Genomic DNA, 18,516 nt, shown 5'->3' on the forward strand with positions numbered 1-18,516 from the left:
CATCTGCACAGACACAGAAGCCAGAAATGGAAATGATTTTGTAATAAATATGATAAAGATATCACAGACATATCTAGAAAAAAAAAAAAGACAAAAAAATGTAAGTGAATAAGCAAAGTCTAAAAGAAACATAAGTGGACACGTCAAAAGTTATGCAATCTTAGACATATTAAAGAAATTATAAAACATGTATCTTTGCCTATCAAATTTGCAACTTTAAAAATAATACTCTCATATACTGGTGGTAAATAATAGAAATTAACACATCTCTGGAGGGTAGTTTATAAATAGTTGCAAAAAGCCATAGAAATTTACAATGGACCTTTTAAGTCCTTTAATTTCACTTCTAGAAAATCATCAAAACAATTATGCACTAAAAAAATGTGTATTAACATATATATATATATATGGCATGATCTCCCTATTTCTATTAAGAAATATATATTTATGTATATTATGCATAGGTATTCATGTGTTTATGACAAATTGGAAGGATGTATGATTAATGATGGTTACCTCTAAGGCAGAATTTTTATTTTCTAAAGTTTTATACATTCTCAATGAATTGGACAACTTTGAAGTATATAAGCAATTTTTCTTTAAGAATAAGCAAGGTGTTATTCTTAAAATAACACTGTTGGAAAACATGCACGTGGACCTGGAGGTTGGGGTTGGAAAGCTTTGGTAAACACACACGGGTGAGTGGAGGGTAAAACTGAGCCTGAAGAAACTGGAAAGCTACTGAAGGTTCCTGTTGCAGGCAGAGCCCTGACAAAGACTGGCTTTGCCCACTGACCATGACCCACGTACCTGAAGGGCCTCCAGCTTCTCCTGCTGCTGGCGAATTTTCTCTGTCAGTTGTTTCTGCTTCTCTTCCTGTGTCTTCATGTCCTTTCTGAATGTTCCCAGGGGAACCTTCTGCTTCTGTTCAGAAGCCTCACACCTGTAGAGAGAAAGTACTAGGGAGGACATGGCAAACGGAGCCCCAGGCTGGGCAGCGACCTTTCTCTTCAACCAACCTACACTGTCTGTCACAAGAGCAACCACCTCAGAGTTCCCAATGCATAGAATTAATCATATGCACTGCAGGACATATATCTATTCTTATTTCTTGGGCACTTATTAGGTGCAGCAAAACAGAGATGTAAGGACATGTGTACTGACCTCAAGAAACACAATGAGTTATTTATCCCAAGAGTAGAGAGAACAGTGAGGGACAGGAGAGAAAAGTACCCACAATCCCCTTGTTAGAGAATGTTCTCACCGGTCCTGTTCAGGATCAGGGTTCATGGAGCAAACCCAGGTGTCAGGGTAATCTTTTTCCACAGAACTCAGCTGGAAGGGGAGGGTTCTCCACTTCAGACACAAATCTACAGAGAACAAAAAACCCACACACATCAGCCAACCCCACCAACTCTATCTGTAATCTGGTCTCCTCACAGGCCCACCGCAAAGATGCCCCAGACTATGTAGGCAAAGATCTTCACTCGGGCTCCAACTCTGCCTGTTCTTAGAAAATGCTAATTCTTCTCAGGGACATTGATTCCAGGATGGAAACTTAATATGGTGGACTCTTGACACCCCCAGCCCATCTCCCTCCTCTATCAGTATTCTGGCTCAGTCATCCACACACACCAGTGAGCCTGGCCTGGCTGCAGCCGGAGAGACCTGGGAGGTCAGATGACCTTCTTTCTCACTCAAGAGGAACAGGTGGAACTCAGCAAAGCCTCAAGACTGAGCTCACAGGGCCATCACCAAAAAGACTTGGATCCCAGTGGGACTGTAAGTCCATGAACGTCAGTCAAGTCAGAAGGCTGGCATGAAGGAAGAGATAAGAGGGTCCTGGGCTGATGGAAATGAGCCAGGAGGGTCCAACCACCCAACTCACCACACTGGATGGTGGTGGGGATTTCCATAGCTCTCCGGCGTTTGTAACGCAGCTCGCTGGATGGGGGCTGGTTCCAGTTGGCAGAGAGGTAGCCAAACTCATCCCAGAACTTGATGATTCCCCGCTGGGCTGGAAGACAAACACCCATACATTATGTTAGATGGCTCTATGGGTCCATCATGAGGTGGCTCCATGTTTGGAGCAAGCCTCTCTCTCTGCCTACATTCAGGTGAAGAAAAAAGGCAGAGGCCCAGCAGCCCAGCCCCATTACCAATGGCAATGTCCTTCCAATACTGTGCCAGGTGCTCCCCCATTGCTCGGAGCAGGTGCCGGTACTCCTTGGCATCAGCAAAGTCCTGTTTGTTGTGTGTAGGCTCCAGGACTAAGTAGGGCACATCAACAACTCCAACAACCCCACCGCATGCCCTGCAGGGAGAAAGAGAACACAGCTCTGTCACCCCACTGGCCAACACCCTTCTGCAACTATCCTGGGCTAGACAGCTCTCCATGTGTAGTACTCACATGCCCCCTTCCAGCTGTGGGCCCACTTTCTCATACATCTTGATCAGCCGGCTACAGTTGTAGATGAACATGCCATCCAGGTCCCGGTGTTCAATGTTGACCCCAAAAACAAAATTCAGTTCCTTTGGTTCTTTAAGTGCTCTAAGAAGACAAAAAAAATTCAAGCAGATCTACACATTAGCACACAAGCACCATGGTGTTTAAGATGTGTTAAGCTTATATCTCTATTCGATGTGTAGCCTGTTGGACTTGATACGGACATGCGCCGCGCAACAACTCAAGCATTCCTAATTAAAAACATGAGTTTGGCTTTTTGGTAACAAGGACGTGTTTAAATATGAATGGGTTATCATGAAGCTGCTGCAAATCTGTGCAAATACAGTTATATGGTGGAATAAACATCAGCATATCGTCATAACTTCCCCAAAATTCCACTAGTATGACAGTAAATCAGTATTATTTTAAAAAGCAGCCGGGCGCGGTGGCTCAAGCCTGTAATCCCAGCACTTTGGGAGGCCGAGGCGGGTGGATCACGAGGTCAAGAGATCGAGACCATCCTGGTCAACAAGGTGAAACCCCGTCTCTACTAAAAATACAAAAATTAGCTGGGCATGATGGTGCATGCCTGTAGTCCCAGCTACTCGGGAGGCTGAGGCCGGAGAATTGCTTGAACCCAGGAGGCGGAGGTTGCGGTGAGCCGAGATCGCGCCATTGCACTCCAGCCTGGGCAACAACAGCAAAACTCCGTCTCAAAAAAATAAATAAATAAATAAATAAATAAATAAATAAAAATAAAAAGCAAAAATTCACAAGAACAATAAGCATGTGCAAGAAGATACCATCATGTGATTACTGTCAACAAAATATTGGAGCTAAAAAGCAGATGGATGAGTAGTGGACTGACTTGGACAGAAGACACCTGAAACCCATGCGTGCGCCAAGGAGGCCAACAAGAGGCAAAACAGTAAATCAAACCACAGAGTCCAAAGTGACTCCAGACATGGAGATGGGACAAGCAGGTAACTTAATAATCCAGGAGAAATGCTGATTCTAAATGAAAAAGATACAACACTCAATCTCCAGCATTATTCTACATACATAACCAGTGAGGGAGAAAATGAATGTGAAAAAATATATATGTAACATAAAAAATAGGGTAGTATCATGAGGTGGCAGAAGTATAAGGGAGTTTTAAAATGTTACTTCTTAAACATTTTATGTTTTTCAAGTTTTATCCAATGAGCATTTTATACATCCTTTAAATGAAAAGAAAGAAAAGGGGAAGAAAAAGTAAGACCGTGCCAGAGGATGGTTTGGTGCTCTATCAGAGGTGTCAGCCCTGCCCTGTCCTTTTTTGACTCAAGAAAGAGCTAAGAGCTCAGGTTAAGACCTCCGTCCTACAAGGGGGTATCTGACAAGCATTTAGCATCAAAACGTTAATGGCTTTCACAAAGCAGTCTTGGTGACAGAATAGCAACCTGTCAATAATCAGTCCAAAAGCTACCTCATTTTAAAAGATCCAAGGCCAGGCCTGGCACTCACCGCTGCTTGGCCTCCTTGATCCTCTTCTTGACATCAGCTTCTCTGCGCAGAGTGATGGCTGTGTTCTGGACCTGTCGCAACATCACCTGCACACACATTTGCATCAGGTGAGGGGAGGAGACACTCTGGGCCATAGCAGGGAATAGTAAAACATTACATCTAAAACTTCTCAATTTATCTCAAATATGTAAAACTACACCTGGAAATTTACTTCTTTCTACAGAAAACGAACTCAAAATCTGTGTTTTACTTGACCAGGCTCACAGGACATGGGCTTCCTTTTTTTTTTAAGACAGGGTTTCACCATATCGATCAGGCTGGTCTCAAACTCCTGACCTCAGGTGATCTACCTGCCTCAGCCTCCCAAAGTGCTGGGATTACAGGTGTGATCCACCATGCCCAGCAGACATGGGCTTCTAATACCAGAAACGCTGGAGAACAGCCGCCTAGGCCGGGGCCTTACCCTGGAGTCCCGCGTGAGGTCTCCACCTAGGCGTACTTCCAATGTCCGAGCTTTGCTCTCTGCCTCCCGTGCCTTCTCTTCAGCTGAAACCCAGAGGAGAACTTGGTAAGGAATACAAAGATTGAAAACTCTCGGTCATCCCTCCTGGATCCACAGTGCAGTCCCTGCTGGACAAGAAGTGTGTATACCACCAAGGAAAAGGAGAGCCAACGGGGAGCTACAGCAGGCGAGCAGTGTGAGGGCAGCCTCTGTGCCTGGACTGCAGTCAGTTCCAGAAGGAAAATCTGGCATCCAAACCTATCATGGAGGCCCCAAGGAAACTTTACAAATGAACCAGAACAGGTTAAAAAAAAAAACACCCAAGGCAAGCAGTTAAACCCTCAGCACGAGCTAGAAGCTAAAGAAGTCTTCAGCCAATCACTCGCCAACAAGCAGCCGAGAAACCCTGAGAAGCCCTTGAACAGCATGAGAGACTTTGAGATTTTTGCCCTGACGTCAGAAAAAACACTTTCACAAGTATTTGGGCCAGAGGTCTGAGTGGGATTCTTCAATCAGGAAAAGCCAAAGAATTGAAACTTTTAGGCCCTGTAAATGGCTGAAGAAGAGAAACTGGATTCTAGAAAGAAGAAATGCTGAGGGAGTTGGCATGTGGAGGAAGGGGCTGAAAAGTAACTGAACTATGCTTCAGGAGAACAGCCTTGTCCCTGAGTGGTGGACTCAGCCTTTCCCTGGAACCCCACTTTGGCCACAAGCAGCATACCCCAGATGCCCCGCACCCCACTCCTACACCGGGAGTGGCATTACCAATCCTTGCTACGTGCTCTGCTTTCTTCACCTCCTGCTCCGCACGGGTCTTGAAACGGCTTGACGTGTACTTGTACATCCTGATCAGTGGAAAAAGCAAGCTGAGGGCCCACGCAGCAATGGGGCAGGTGGCACACCCAAGCACAGGAAGTACCCTGCCTTCCTGCCTCCTCCCAAGCTGTGCTTTCCTGGCCCCTTTTGATGAGACAAATCCAAGCTCAATTCAGCAAAAAGATGCAATTCCTAATTCCACTTGCCCTTAGCCTCCTACTCTGTCTTTGATAAGCAACCTCACTATTTGCCGGGGGTGTCATTCATCCCAAAGCAGAAACAAACCTCAGGAATAAGCCAAAGCCATTGCTTTCCTATGTAGTGTCTAAAGGCCCCTTGGCCCTGAAGCCGAGTGACTCAAGACAGCTCACTGTGCCAGGCAGGGCACCCTCCCTGTCACAGACACACACTCAGTGAGCTTATCCAGCCACCTCCACAGCCTATCTGTCCCTCCCCTAGGACCCAGAACTGACCCTGTGACCAATCACAGGCAACTTAAAGGCCCAAACATAGTCAGCATTACCAGAGCCTCTCATACAGCATCCCTCCAACAACGCCCCAGAGAAACACAGCCACATCCTCGGCCCATGGGAGACAGCAGGCCAGGGTGCACCAGCCCCTACCTGGGCTTGTACAGGCAGCAGGAGAGCCTCTTGGTCTGAACCTTGTGCCCGTGGATGAAGATCCTCATCCGGGGATCAATATACAGCACAGCAGCATAGGCCCGGAACGAACGCCGCTCTGGCTTCCTGGAGTGGGCAAGAACAGAGAAGTGCTGTCACCTGTTCCAGAACAGGGCTGACCAAGGGCACAACATCCTCTCTGCAAGCTCTCCACCTTTCCATGTTAGGTACTGGTTTCTCTTGCTGCCCTGACCCAGGGCTCCCTTAGTGTGAGCACCACATCCTGTCCCTCTTACATCCTCAGCACAGGTACCCCACAGGCAACTGACCTGGCCCTTTTACTACCCTACCACAGAACCCTGGGCAATTCCTCTCCCCACTCTACACCTCAGTTTCTCCTCCTGCCAAATCAAGGAGTTGGATCAGGGGATTATTAATCTTTTCTATTAGCTTAGCTGAGGATCTGTTGTCCTATTCATCCTTCTGTCTTGTAGCAAGAAGATGTGGCACTCTCAGCTCCATCAACTCTAATGATGCCACCAAGAGAAATCCAAGGAATGTGCTCTCCCCTCTTTCCCTGAAGCCACCTCCTGAGAGCACCAACACCAGTTCTAGGGCCTCCCTCCCTTCCCAGCCACACTCACGTGCCCTCTGGGGATGTCTCTGCCATTTGGATATCTCTTGGATTTGAGATTATGTCTAGCTCTGGCTCTCCATTATCCATGAGCTTGAGATTGAAGATGATCACCAGTGTTCCTGGAAAACAGAAACCCTTTGTCCTGCCAGTGCCCCGGCCCATCCCCACACCACTTATGATTCTGGAGGTCCCAGATTCTAGGGGATGCAGGCTCAAAGCCTACTTACCGCTGTCCCCAGGAATCTTCATAAATTGGGTCATCACTTCCTCCTCAGTGCGGAAAGGAGAGTACTTATAGATGAGTTCTGTCTCAATGGCAAATTTCTCTACATTGTCTGTGACAGGTTCCCGGGTCCGAGCATTCCAGGTGGGCAGTGGGACTATCACCTGTGGAATAAACATGAGCAGGCACTTTAAGGGAGCCCCCAGAACAGCCTTCCTCCCAAATGTGCATCTATCTTGTCCCTCCCCATACTCCCATACTGTAGCTTCACACTGCTGTGAGGCCCAAGCTCCACAGCCAGGCACCAGATGCTCTGTGAGCTTCAGGGCTTCCGCCTCTTCCCAAGACTCAGCCACACGATTACTTCCTTCAGGATATGTTGGTTTATATGTTTAGAGTCTCTGCATAGGAAGTTCCCTGCTTGGGACGCCCCTGGTCATTTTCTTATTTTGGTAAAAACTCTTACCACTAGGGAATGTATTTGCAATTATCTAGTGAATCTGCAGATACACATAACATAACCTACAATTTAGCAAGTCCACTCCTAGGTACATACCTACCCTAAGAAAAACTTTTGTACATATGTACCAGTGAACATGTAGAAAAATAACCCGGGCCAGGCACAGTGGCTCACATCTGTAATCCCAGAACTTTGGGAGGCCAACGCGGGCAGATCAACTGAGCTCTTAGGAGTTCGAGACCAGCCTGGGCAACACAGAGAAACCCCATCTCTACTAAAATACAAAAAAATTAGCCAGGTGTGGTGGTGTGCACCTGTAGCCCCAGCTAGTTGGGAGGCTGAGGCATAACTACTTGAACCCAGGAGGCAGAGGTTGCAGTGAGCTGAGATCGCACCACTGCACTCCAGCCTGGGTGACAGAGCAAGACTCCATCTCAAAAAAGTAAAAATAAAAATTACTCAAATATCTATTCTAGAGTGGCCAAATTAAACTGTACAATGGAAAACTATGTAGTGATGCAAAGTAACAAACTAACCGCTACTAGCATCAACATGGATGAACATCATAAACACAATGTTATATGAAATAAGATACAAAAAATACCTATAGTACAAGTCCATTTCTAAAAATTCACAAATAAGCAAAACGAAACTATTATTTAAGGATGCATACAAAGGTGACGAACTATAGTGCAAAAGAAGGAAATCATTATCACAAAAGTTACCTGAAGGCAGTTCTTTCAGGGGCACAACAAGAAATGTAACTGGTGAGGGCACACAGGGCACTTCTAACATCAGTCTGTGATGGTAGCAACACAGGTATTGACTTTAAAATTATCCTCTGAACTGCACAAATATTTCAATATACTCTTTCATTTATGTGGAATTTAGTTTTAATAACATCTAAGCGATATTTTAAAAAATCCTACTCTTCGAAAACCCAACCTCATATGCCATTTCGCCAGAGGCCTCACTGTGCTCCTCCCTCCGTGGTTGCTAGGTCGCAGCCCTTGCAGAGTCCTGCAGACAGCTGCCTTAAGGGTTTCCTCTGCAGAGCAAGCCAGGCTAGGCACCTCAGGGGTTCAAACCCTTAGGAAAAAGGGACTCTGTAATCTTAACAAGTGCTGGGGTGGTAAACTGTTAAGAGTTCTAAGACATTTTGCTGGGTTTTTTTTTTTTTTTTGAGACAGAGTCTTGCTCTTGTCACCCAGGCTGAAGTGCAATGAATGGCACAATCTCAGCTCACTGCAACCTCTGCCTGCCGGGTTTAAGCAATTCTCCTGCTTCAGACTCCCGAGTAGCTGGGATTACAGGCATGCACCACCACACTTGGCTAATTTTGGTATTTTTAGTAGAGACAGTGTTTCACCATGTTGGCTAGGCCGGTCTCAAACTCCTGACCTCGTAATCCGCCTGCCTCAGCCACCCAAAGTGCTGAGATTATAGGCGTGAACCACTGCACCCGGGGCATTTTGCTGGTTTCTAAGAAGCTTTGTGCTGAAAGTATTCAAGTCAAGGGCTGGTCTGGGCACATTCCTCCTCAGCCTAAAATGATCTTATTTTGAAATCTTGGCTGAGTTTGCACTGGAGTACAATCCAAAATAGTGACCTCCTAGCACCAAGTAAGGAAAAAATCTCAACCTAGCCTGTCCACCACGGGAACTGAGTTCCATTTGTGTTCTGTAAAACTGTACCTCACAGTATGCCTCCCGTTCTTCACAGCAGTCCCAGGTGAAAATGGCATCACTTTGAACACTGGCATTCACTTCCGCAGGCACCCATTCCTCCCCTCCGGAACACTTCTCCTTTAGTTTCAATGGTACCACTTGACCAGTTTTATTCCTACCTTTCTGGCTACCCCTTTGTCCCTTTGGCTTCCTTCTCCTCTCCCCAACATTTAGATATTGGCATGGTCTAGGTCCCAGGTCCTCTTACTCTATTCTCTCCATTAGGTGACCTCATTTGCTACCAAGAATCCTGAAGCCCCCAGGCGTCACCCAAACATCAGACCCAGACTTCACTTTGTATGTCCAAAAGAAACTTGTACTCTTCCCCTCCATACTTCCCTTCTTCATTCTTCTCAACTCCAGAGAGCCCACACCCCAACTACCACAGCAGAACCTGTGAGTAATCCATGACTCCTCCCCTTCGCTTTCACCTTCCACTAATCAATCAATCACCAAATCTGTGGGTCCCGCATCCTAAGGAGATGGCAACTCCATGTATTTCTCTCACTTCCCTTGGGCAAGTACCACCAAACTACACAGAGCCTGGACTTCTCAACTGTAACATTCACCCTAATCTTTCCAACCCAATCACCACACAATCGCCACATGGACTTTCTTAAAAGAATCTGATACTGGCACACCCTTGCTTAATAAAGCCCCACACATTCATCAAGGTCCTGAGGTCAAACCTAACCTGGCCCTCCCTGATCTCCAAAGGCCACCACCTTTCTCCAGGTGGCCCTACTGCCAAGTCTCCTCCCATAGCCCTCAGGGCCTTGAGCAGGCTGCTTCTACTGACTTCTATACCCTCCTGTCATCATCTTCAGTCCTATATCAGGAAACATTCCTGAAAACCCCAACCCAGGCTATATTTTCCTGTCCTACTTCTCCTAGAAGCCCGTTCTTTCCAGCTGCCATTCTTCTCTCACTCCAAGTATGCAGAATGAACTAACATACCACACCAAAAAGGCAAACAAACCCACTGGTTTGCTATATTATGATGGAAGGCCTGCCATTCCCTACCTGAACAAGTTTGCTATGATTAAGGCTCAGATCTAAACAGGACCAGAACAAATTTAATCACAGCTAATCAACACAGATGAATTAAATTGAAAGTTTGAATTCATCTGTACTCAGAGCCAACAATAAAAAAAAAAAAAAAAAAAGAAAGTTTGAATTCAACTACCTGCCTCTGTCAAAGTTGTAGATTTCTTTCTATAGAACCTCTTAGCCTCCTTCTTTCAAGCCCGGGCCTCCATGTCTTACATAGGAAAGGAGGTAAGAGTCCAGCCAAGCATGCATTTAGCTTACACAATCAATTATCAAAATCACTTAAACTCAGAATATTCTGATTTCATTAGTCCTTCCAGCACAGCAATAATCACTGGGCTGTGCAGCCACTCCCAAGGTAAGACCCAGAACATCAGCTCCTCCTGTTTTCCATACACTCACCTGCTTTACTACCTGCCCAGGCTCTCTCTAGGTAACTGAGTCATAGTTTCTGACATAGAGTAATACATTTCCTCAAAAGGAAAATGAGCTCATAGCACATTCCACAAAATCACCATCAAATAGGAAAGACACATGGTCAGGGAAGCCCAAAATACTCCCCCTGATAAAACAATGCTCCATGGTTAACACTCTCTGCAAGATGGAATTCAAGTGGCAGATCTAAAGGAGCTGCAAATCCAACTCTTTTTTTTTTTTGAGACGGAGTTTCGCTCTTGTTGCCCAGGCTGAAGTGCAGTGGCACGATCTCGGCTCACCGCAACCTCCGCCTCCTGGGTTCAGGCAATTCTCCTGCCTCAGCCTCCTGAGTAGCTGGGATTACAGGCATGCGCCACCATGCCCAGCTGATTTTTTGTATTTTTAGTAGAGACGGGGTTTCACTATGTTGACCAGGATGGTCTCGATCTCTTGACCTCGTGATCCACCCGCCTGGGCCTTCCAAAGTGCTGGGATTACAGGCGTGAGCCACCGCGCCCGGCCTAATCCAACTCTTAATTCCTGCCACTTGACAGTCTCATTCTCAGACACAGTTGTTCTCTGAAGAGCTCTGAGATTTCACTTCCTCTCACATTAAAGTTATCTACCTCAACTCCTCAACCAATTCATCAAACCAGCTAACTGCATAACAATTAGGGGAAATGTGCTCCAATCCTGCAAACCCAAAGAGTCTAGCATTGCAAACCACCTACGAAAACTGCCTGGGCAGACTCAGGAAATGGGGACTGGTGATTCAGACCACGAGGATGGGACCTACTTCATCAATGCCTTCTTCCTCATGAAAGGTACGAGACAGAAAGAGGCAGGTCATGGTGTCTTCCTTCTTCGTAAACAGGATAAAATCCTTCCCAATGCGCATTGAGCCCCTGAAAAGGAAGCAGAAATATGTTATTCTCCCAGGGAGTCAAAAGCTCATCTGCAAAAGTAATCAATCCACTCTCTGGACCTGACTGGAAGGCTCTCCTAAAGGCCTCCCTAGGTCCCAGGACTCTGTGCTGAGTTCCACAGCCCTTGTTCTCTCTCCAACCCCCAACCCTCCTTGCTCTCCTTTTCCACAGGCCTGTAACTCCTTAGTCTTTACTTACAACCTTCTCAACCACACCATACAGGGTTCTCTCACCACCCTTCTAGGGTGGTCTCATTGCTGACCACCAGCCCCAGGTTAGTCTCACTCCCTGCCTATTGCCACAATGCTGAAGGGCAACCCTGCTGTGTTTGAGCTCTGGGTTCATCCCAGCTGCATGAGAGGTGCTGTGCCCTCTGACTGTATCACCATCAGATTTTAGTAGCTGGTACCCTCAACACGTCATATTCCCTGCTGACCACACCCATTTCCCACTGTGTCCTTCCTCAGCTGACACAAACTCCCCTCCATTCACCAAACAGCAGCACTGTCAAGTGAAAAGCCCAGTGTCTATACTCATAAGCCCTCAAAAAACCAGTATGAACCCAAGGTACAGCAATACAGAGGGGCTAATAAAATTAATTATTGACCACAGGATTCAAGGAGGCCTGTAATTAGCTCGTGTCCAATAATTAGAGCCATCTCCTGTCTCAGAATTGTTTTGCCACCTCAGGCTCATTACAACACAGGCAGCTCCCTGCTTTTGGATGCAACTGGTTTCTGGGAACTGTGCCTTGAGGCTGATTTCCAAAAGGCAAAAGTCTAATGAAATCAACTGCTTCCTTCCTCTGTTTGGCCACCTTAAGCCAGCTAAAGAGCAGGCAGGGACAGGCCTTTCCAGGCAATGCAAGGCAGGGCAGAAGCCTGAAGCTCCAGCAGGAGAACTGCCCACCGAACAATGGGGCTGTTCAGCTCCTTTCTTCCGAGCAGCTTCTGCGGCTTTATGGCTATTATCTCATTAGTCTTCATAACACCCCAGGGAGATGATGGAGGTGGAAAGCCTCATTACTCTCTTCTGTGTAAAATACAAATCAGCATGGCATGCCAAGCACACAAATGAATGTCATGCCCCATTTCCCCAAACACTCAGGAAAATTCCCAGGACACTATTCAAAGATACCCTGGGGGCTGCCAAGTCCTAGTTCTCCTCCAGTACCCAAAGTGCTGGCAATGCTCCTTGCCCTGACAATTTCACAGACCACCTCTTCCTCCTTCCCTAAAGCATATGGGGAGCAAGTGAGGCACGTTATCTTGCCTTCTGTCAAAGCGTGCCCTTGACTTAATTTGGCAAAAACTCTCACTTTGTAAAGCCTCTATCTTCCTTCTGACCTTGGCCTCTGAATAGCAAAAGCCCCAAACACCACTTCTCTACTGGCTTCCTTGCTTCTCAGCCCTATTCTCCCCACAAATCACGTTCTCCTAAAACTTACTCAACTTCTGAATTGGTTTCAAGATGATTTTACTGTCTACTCTGAACACTAGATGGCTCCATCTCAATGGGACTTTCACAAAAGTCTTCCACTAAAATATGCTAATAACAACACTCTCACCTTCTATACACTTTCCTTCCCAGTCTGCCAACCACTTTTCAGAGTCACATTTCATTTGTTCCTGAACCTCACACTGTAAAGGACAATGTCAGAGATTAGAACCTCATTTTCTAGGTTAAGAAACAGGCATTCAGAGAGGTGAAATGGCTTGCCTGAGGCCACTAAGGAACAGACATTCAGAGAGGTGAAATGGCTTGCCTGAGGCCACAGAACTGACAGAACCAGGTAGGAGGAGGCTGACCTACAATCTAGATGAAAAGTCGGGATTTCCCCTGATACTAGGAGACCTCAGTTTTGGGGGATTTAGATCACCTGCATCAGAATTATATGATTACAGGTGATTCATTTCATCTGTGAAAAACAGATTCCTAGCCCCTACCCAGATCCACTGAATCAAGCCAGCAATCTGTCCTGGAAACATCGGCAGGAACCAGGCTCTCACAGCAGTGACAGCATATAATCCTTAACCTACTTGGTATGCATTATCATCTCAACTTACAAAGGAGAAAGCTGAGGCTTAGAGACGTAATTAAGAGGGTGAAGTGAGATTTTAACCTTAGCTTGTCATTTAAGTGAAATGGACAGCAGCTCCATTTTGCAGTCAGAAAGACCTGGTTTCTACCCCAGCTCTATACATAGGCATTTTTATGCCTTTGGGAAAGTAACTTCACCCCTAGAAACCTCAATTTCTTCATCTGGAAATGAGAATAATAGTACCTACAACCTCATAGGGCCATCATGAGGCTTAAATGAGATCATTCGTGTAGTTTATAGCACAGTGCCTGGCAGATGGTAAGTGTCTGTTATTACCATTTGCTTCCTGCCCTGAAACACAAATCACAAAGTCCAGGTACCAGGTCCTGATTTCTTTGGAAGTACTCCCTTTCTTCTCCACTCATCCAAAGCATACTGCAAGTGAGGACCAAGTGATACTGCTGACTGATCAAACCACCGCCCTCCCTCACACAAACAACACGTTTCCACAGCAAGACTGGAAACGTGACTCATAATTCCATTTGCACAAACTCCAATTCCACTAAATCTTATTCCATCCAAAGGTATGTACAGCTGGAAGTGAGCATTTCAGAAATAGAAACCTTTCTCTTGGGGCTTCACTCAAAACCAGAACAACACATTCCAAACACTAACCAAGTGGGAAGCAAGGGCTAAGAAAAAGTCCCACGGGATTTGCAGTCATTAGGTAGGTCCCTGCTATAGGGCCCTGTGGTACATTCAGCATCCTCTGGGACATCTCTCTTCCTTATCCTGGATCCCCAGTGCCAGGCACAAAACATGACATGCAGCAGGTGCTCAGGGAACACTGCTGCACAGTAAAGCAACCCCTTCATCATCTCAGACATCCCAACACAAGAGAATTACTCATATCCTTGACTACAGGGTAAAAATAAGAATTGGAGAGGTGCAGTTCTAGAGCACAGTGCCAAGAGAAACTTACAGCCTCTCCTGTCCTGTTTTTGGATGTTCATACTTTTCAATCTGTGGAACAAACTCAGCTGGGAACAGCTGGTAAGCTACTCCAAAAACCACCACTTTCTGATTTTCTTCCAGTTCCAGAATTATAGTCACAGAGGGACAAGGAGAAGGAAAGTTTTCATCCAAGAGAAGCAGGACAGCATTGTTGGATTTTGTTTGAGCCCTGTGACAAGCCTCTAATATACCTACGATTTTAACCCATTCCCATATTGCCCAATCTGAGTGGACTCAGGTGTTCGCTTGGCTGACTTCCCAAACTGGATCACACTGGCTGCATCACCTGAAGGGGCAAACACAAGAGAAAGTGATAAGTTTGCATTTCTTTCCCAGGGTCCTCGAAGTCAAAAGTCTTGGCCTTTTTAAATCCAAGCAGGGCTGTGTGTCTACTGAAAACCTCTCTCCAAGGAAATTCACCACCATGAAGCAAATAGAGGCACAGCTTTGCCTGGCCTGTTGCTATCTCCATCACTGTGACCTATGTTCTATTCTCAGAATGAAGACAGCTAGGGGAGGCCTCTATAGTTTCAGCTCGAGAATGTTGTGCAAGCTGATAAATACAATGTAAGAGACCAGTAATCTGATTGACTTAGGATTGCCTTTCAGATCCTATCTCCCATATTAGGACAAGACGTGGCAAATACACTAGTAGAATTAAGTCTGAGATGTTGCAACAGACTTCTCACTCCCCAGGTGGATCTTCAGACATAACATTGAGGTTAAGCATACTAGTCAGCGAAATATATTTAAAAAGAAAAAAAAAAAAAAAGATATAACATTGAGGCAACAGAAAAACAAATTCACATAATAAATACTTTGTAAAAATGGTTACGTCGCAAACCACTCCCCCCAAAAAAACCAAAAATCTCATCACTTACTTGGATCCATTCCCGCTCCATCATCCAAAAAGCAAAGCATAAATCCTCCTCGAAGGTCCTCTCGTCTTTCTGCAAAAGAAGCAGCTGACATTACTGGGCTGTTATCCACCAGAGGGTGGGTAACATGGGCATGATCAGAAGGCAGATCAATGTGAAGCTTGGTCCAAAAAGGTCAGTCAAGCCTAGCTTTCTAGGCTAGTGGGAATTAAACTTCAGGGTCCTTGAGGTTGCAAATTCCCATCCAAGGTTCTCCAGTGCTTTGTAGGTTCATAACAAAGATTGAGAGAATCTATGAGGGCAGGGATATCTGGTCCAGCATCTGGTCATACCCACCACCACTGAATATGCACATACCTCACACATATCTCAATCATCTTTATCCTTCTGCTCACTCCACCTGGATTACTATCTCTTCTGCCCTATGCCATAGACCCCAAGCACTGAAGTACTCCAACTACTACATACCATATCTTATCAACACTGCTCAAATGCAACAGGGTGCCTCCTTAAGTCTGGGGTAGCCTTCAAAGTGATGAAACCAGACATGGTATGGGCACAGCAGTGGAAGCTGCTATCTAAAAGATGAAGTACTGTATCTATACATGAGCATCACAAGGCTGACTGGCATTCTGAGCTATCTGCATTCATTATCATATCCCCTGCTAGCTATGGTCCTTGAAAGCGCTCCCCAACCCAATAGTAAGAAGGCATATGGTGCAGTGGGAGGTGCCTGGTTCCTAGCTGACATGCCTGACAGGAAGAGAGAATGGTCCTTTAGACAATAAGATGCACAGCAGCTGCGGTGGGGTTACCTAGCCAACAAAAAAGGAACACAATAAACTATGGTTGCCATTCCAGTGAAAAGAACCTTTTCTCTCAGTAATTGTCTTCTGCAGCAGCAAGTGGTAACTGAAAGTAGTCTGGGTCCAAGCATGTCATGGTCAATAGAGAAGCAATTCCTGAATATGCAAAGAGGCTATACTAGTTTCCAAGATGCCTTTTGACTCAATGAGGACTAGGTGAGCAAAGGAGGAACCAGCCTTGGAATCAAGGAAGTTAATAGACACAAAGATGAGAAGGATGTGAGGCAGAAGTGTATAGGCAGGGGACCCACATAAACCAAACAAGCCAACTGCTCATATAGATGCTAGTCAGTCTACTGATTGGCACAGGGATAAAGGCAGCACTTCTAAGAGGAAAGAAGTCTGTGTAAGGTAATACAGGGGCAAGCCCAAGGCTGCTCTGGAGCCTGGTCCCTAACTGAGGATATTTTAATCTCCCCAAGCTTCAGTTCACCAACTTTGTACAACTATCTAAGCTGACAAATCTGTTGTAAATGATATTTGTCCTTCCTTCAGGCTAAAAACTCAAGTGAGTAGTGACTGCCCTCTGTTAAATAGACTTATCCAGGTAAATTAAAATGCTATTTCAGCAAAGCTATAAACCACAGAAATGTTCAAGTATCACTCAGTGTTCAGAAAGCTGAGCTTAATTACAAGTGCTTCTTGAAAGTTCAAGGATGAGGATCTTCCTGGAAGTACTATTGGTTAGATAAAATTTCTCCTGGTGGCAGTGCCTCTAATTAGTCTGGGGAAACCAAATGAGATGTGGCAATCAAGAACAAGTACAATAAAAGTGCAAAAGCCTTCAAAATTTCCATCTGGAAGGAGCCAAGTGTCATATGAAAACTCAAACTGGGTCAGGTACAGAGAATGGTAAAAGCAGCGTTCTAAACCTAGCCAAAAGACATTTGCTGTACACTACAGTCACAAAATGTGCATGAAGACTCTGCTTTGGGATCTAGAAATTGATTCAAGCCAAACACATGTGAAAAGTCCCCAGGGACTATTGGCATTCCTTGGACACTGCCTAAGAAGTTACTTTCTAGGCCCTTATGTTAGTTAGGACAGAACTCTCAGGCTGCTTTAGCACACCATCATCACATAACAGTGAGGCTGGGATCCTTTTCTGGCTCAAGGACTTCATTTCAAAGCTTTTTTATTGTAGTTTAAAGGTTAAGAGATGACACTGGGAAGATCCTCCTGGCCACATTGTAACCGACAGCCTATAAATGGCTAGTAGCGTCTAGGTCCACAGTCACATGCAATACTGCTCACGGCCAAGAAAGGCTAAGACAGTACTGATTTCTTCAACTTTGTAAACAGACAGTGTGGTCTCTTCACCTTGTTTCAATGCTGATGCCAATCACTTGTTTATTCAATGACTACTTGGTGATCAGTTCTTCTGTGCCTGGTTGTGATGAGGACAAGAGAGTGGAAAAATACAGATGTGATCGCTATCTTCATAAAGCTTACAGTCTAATGGACCCTACTGCCTGCAGCAGATAAGCTAGGAAGGACAGGAGGGTTTAAGCTGAAGGAGGCTGAGAAAAGTACTGGCTAGAACAAAATGTAGTATGGGTAAGAATTATCCAAAGAGCTTGTGAAAATACAGATTCTGGGCTCCCACTGGATAGTCTGTGTAAGTTTGAGGTGGGGCATCTGCATTTCTAACAAGCTCCAAGATGATATTGACAATGTCTGTGGGTGGCCCATGCTTTGAGAAGCACTAAACTGGAGCAAGAAGGAACCTGAAGGCTTCCTTGCTCAAAACTATCTCCTATCACCTGATATTTAATCAGTCAACTGAGCGATATCTGAAACCTTCAAAGATAAAGAAGGGGGAATTCTGGATGGAGAAGAGTGTAAGCAGCTGGGGATTTCATGTTCCCTGCCTCCCATCACACATCTTGAAAGCAGGACAGAGAAGGCAAAGCTGAACTGCCTGCTTTGCAGCTTAGCTTCACGTCCTGGGAACGGCTATGTAAGACTGTCAGAGCCAATCTGAAAGTCTGCACATCTCCCAACATGGCCAAGTGTGGCTACTCCAAGCCAGACATTTGTAACTCCCACTGGGAAGAATAAAGAAAGAAAGCAGAGGCCGGGCGCGGTGGCTCAAGCCTGTAATCCCAGCACTGTGGGAGGCCGAGGCGAGTGGATCACGAGGTCAAGAGATCGAGACCATCCTGGTCAACAAGGTGAAACCTCGTCTCTACTAAAAATACAAAAATTAGCTGGGCATAGTGGTGCGTGCCTGTAATCCCAGCTACTCAGGAGGCTGAGGCAGGAGAATTGCCCGAACCCAGGAGGCGGAGGTTGCGGTGAGCTGAGATCGCGCCATTGCACTCCAGCCTGGGTAACAAGAGCGAAACTCCGTCTCCAAAAAAAAAAAAAAAAAAAAAAAAAAA

The 18,516-nt window shown here is 45.7% G+C and overlaps 1 protein-coding gene across 2 annotated transcripts in view; it reads right to left on the bottom strand.

The window, feature by feature from the left end:
- MORC2 (MORC family CW-type zinc finger 2) overlaps nt 1-18,516 on the bottom strand; it is a 43,714-nt gene that overhangs the window by 9,844 nt on the left and 15,354 nt on the right. For both annotated transcript variants that reach the window (XM_032256921.1, XM_032256920.1), the window contains exons 4-17: nt 15,270-15,338; nt 14,584-14,674; nt 11,204-11,312; nt 6,758-6,917; nt 6,538-6,649; nt 5,894-6,019; nt 5,220-5,299; nt 4,416-4,498; nt 3,953-4,038; nt 2,411-2,551; nt 2,160-2,314; nt 1,889-2,017; nt 1,265-1,370; nt 811-943 (exon numbers count right to left, since the gene is read on the bottom strand). In XM_032256921.1, the coding sequence (XP_032112812.1) occupies nt 811-943; nt 1,265-1,370; nt 1,889-2,017; nt 2,160-2,314; nt 2,411-2,551; nt 3,953-4,038; nt 4,416-4,498; nt 5,220-5,299; nt 5,894-6,019; nt 6,538-6,649; nt 6,758-6,917; nt 11,204-11,312; nt 14,584-14,674; nt 15,270-15,338 (1,580 nt within the window). The remainder of the gene's footprint in view (nt 1-810; nt 944-1,264; nt 1,371-1,888; nt 2,018-2,159; nt 2,315-2,410; nt 2,552-3,952; nt 4,039-4,415; nt 4,499-5,219; nt 5,300-5,893; nt 6,020-6,537; nt 6,650-6,757; nt 6,918-11,203; nt 11,313-14,583; nt 14,675-15,269; nt 15,339-18,516) is intronic.

Source organism: Sapajus apella, unplaced genomic scaffold, assembly GCF_009761245.1.
Source record: "Sapajus apella isolate SASKATOON/1434 unplaced genomic scaffold, GSC_monkey_1.0 scaffold95, whole genome shotgun sequence".
NCBI lineage: Eukaryota > Metazoa > Chordata > Mammalia > Primates > Cebidae > Sapajus > Sapajus apella.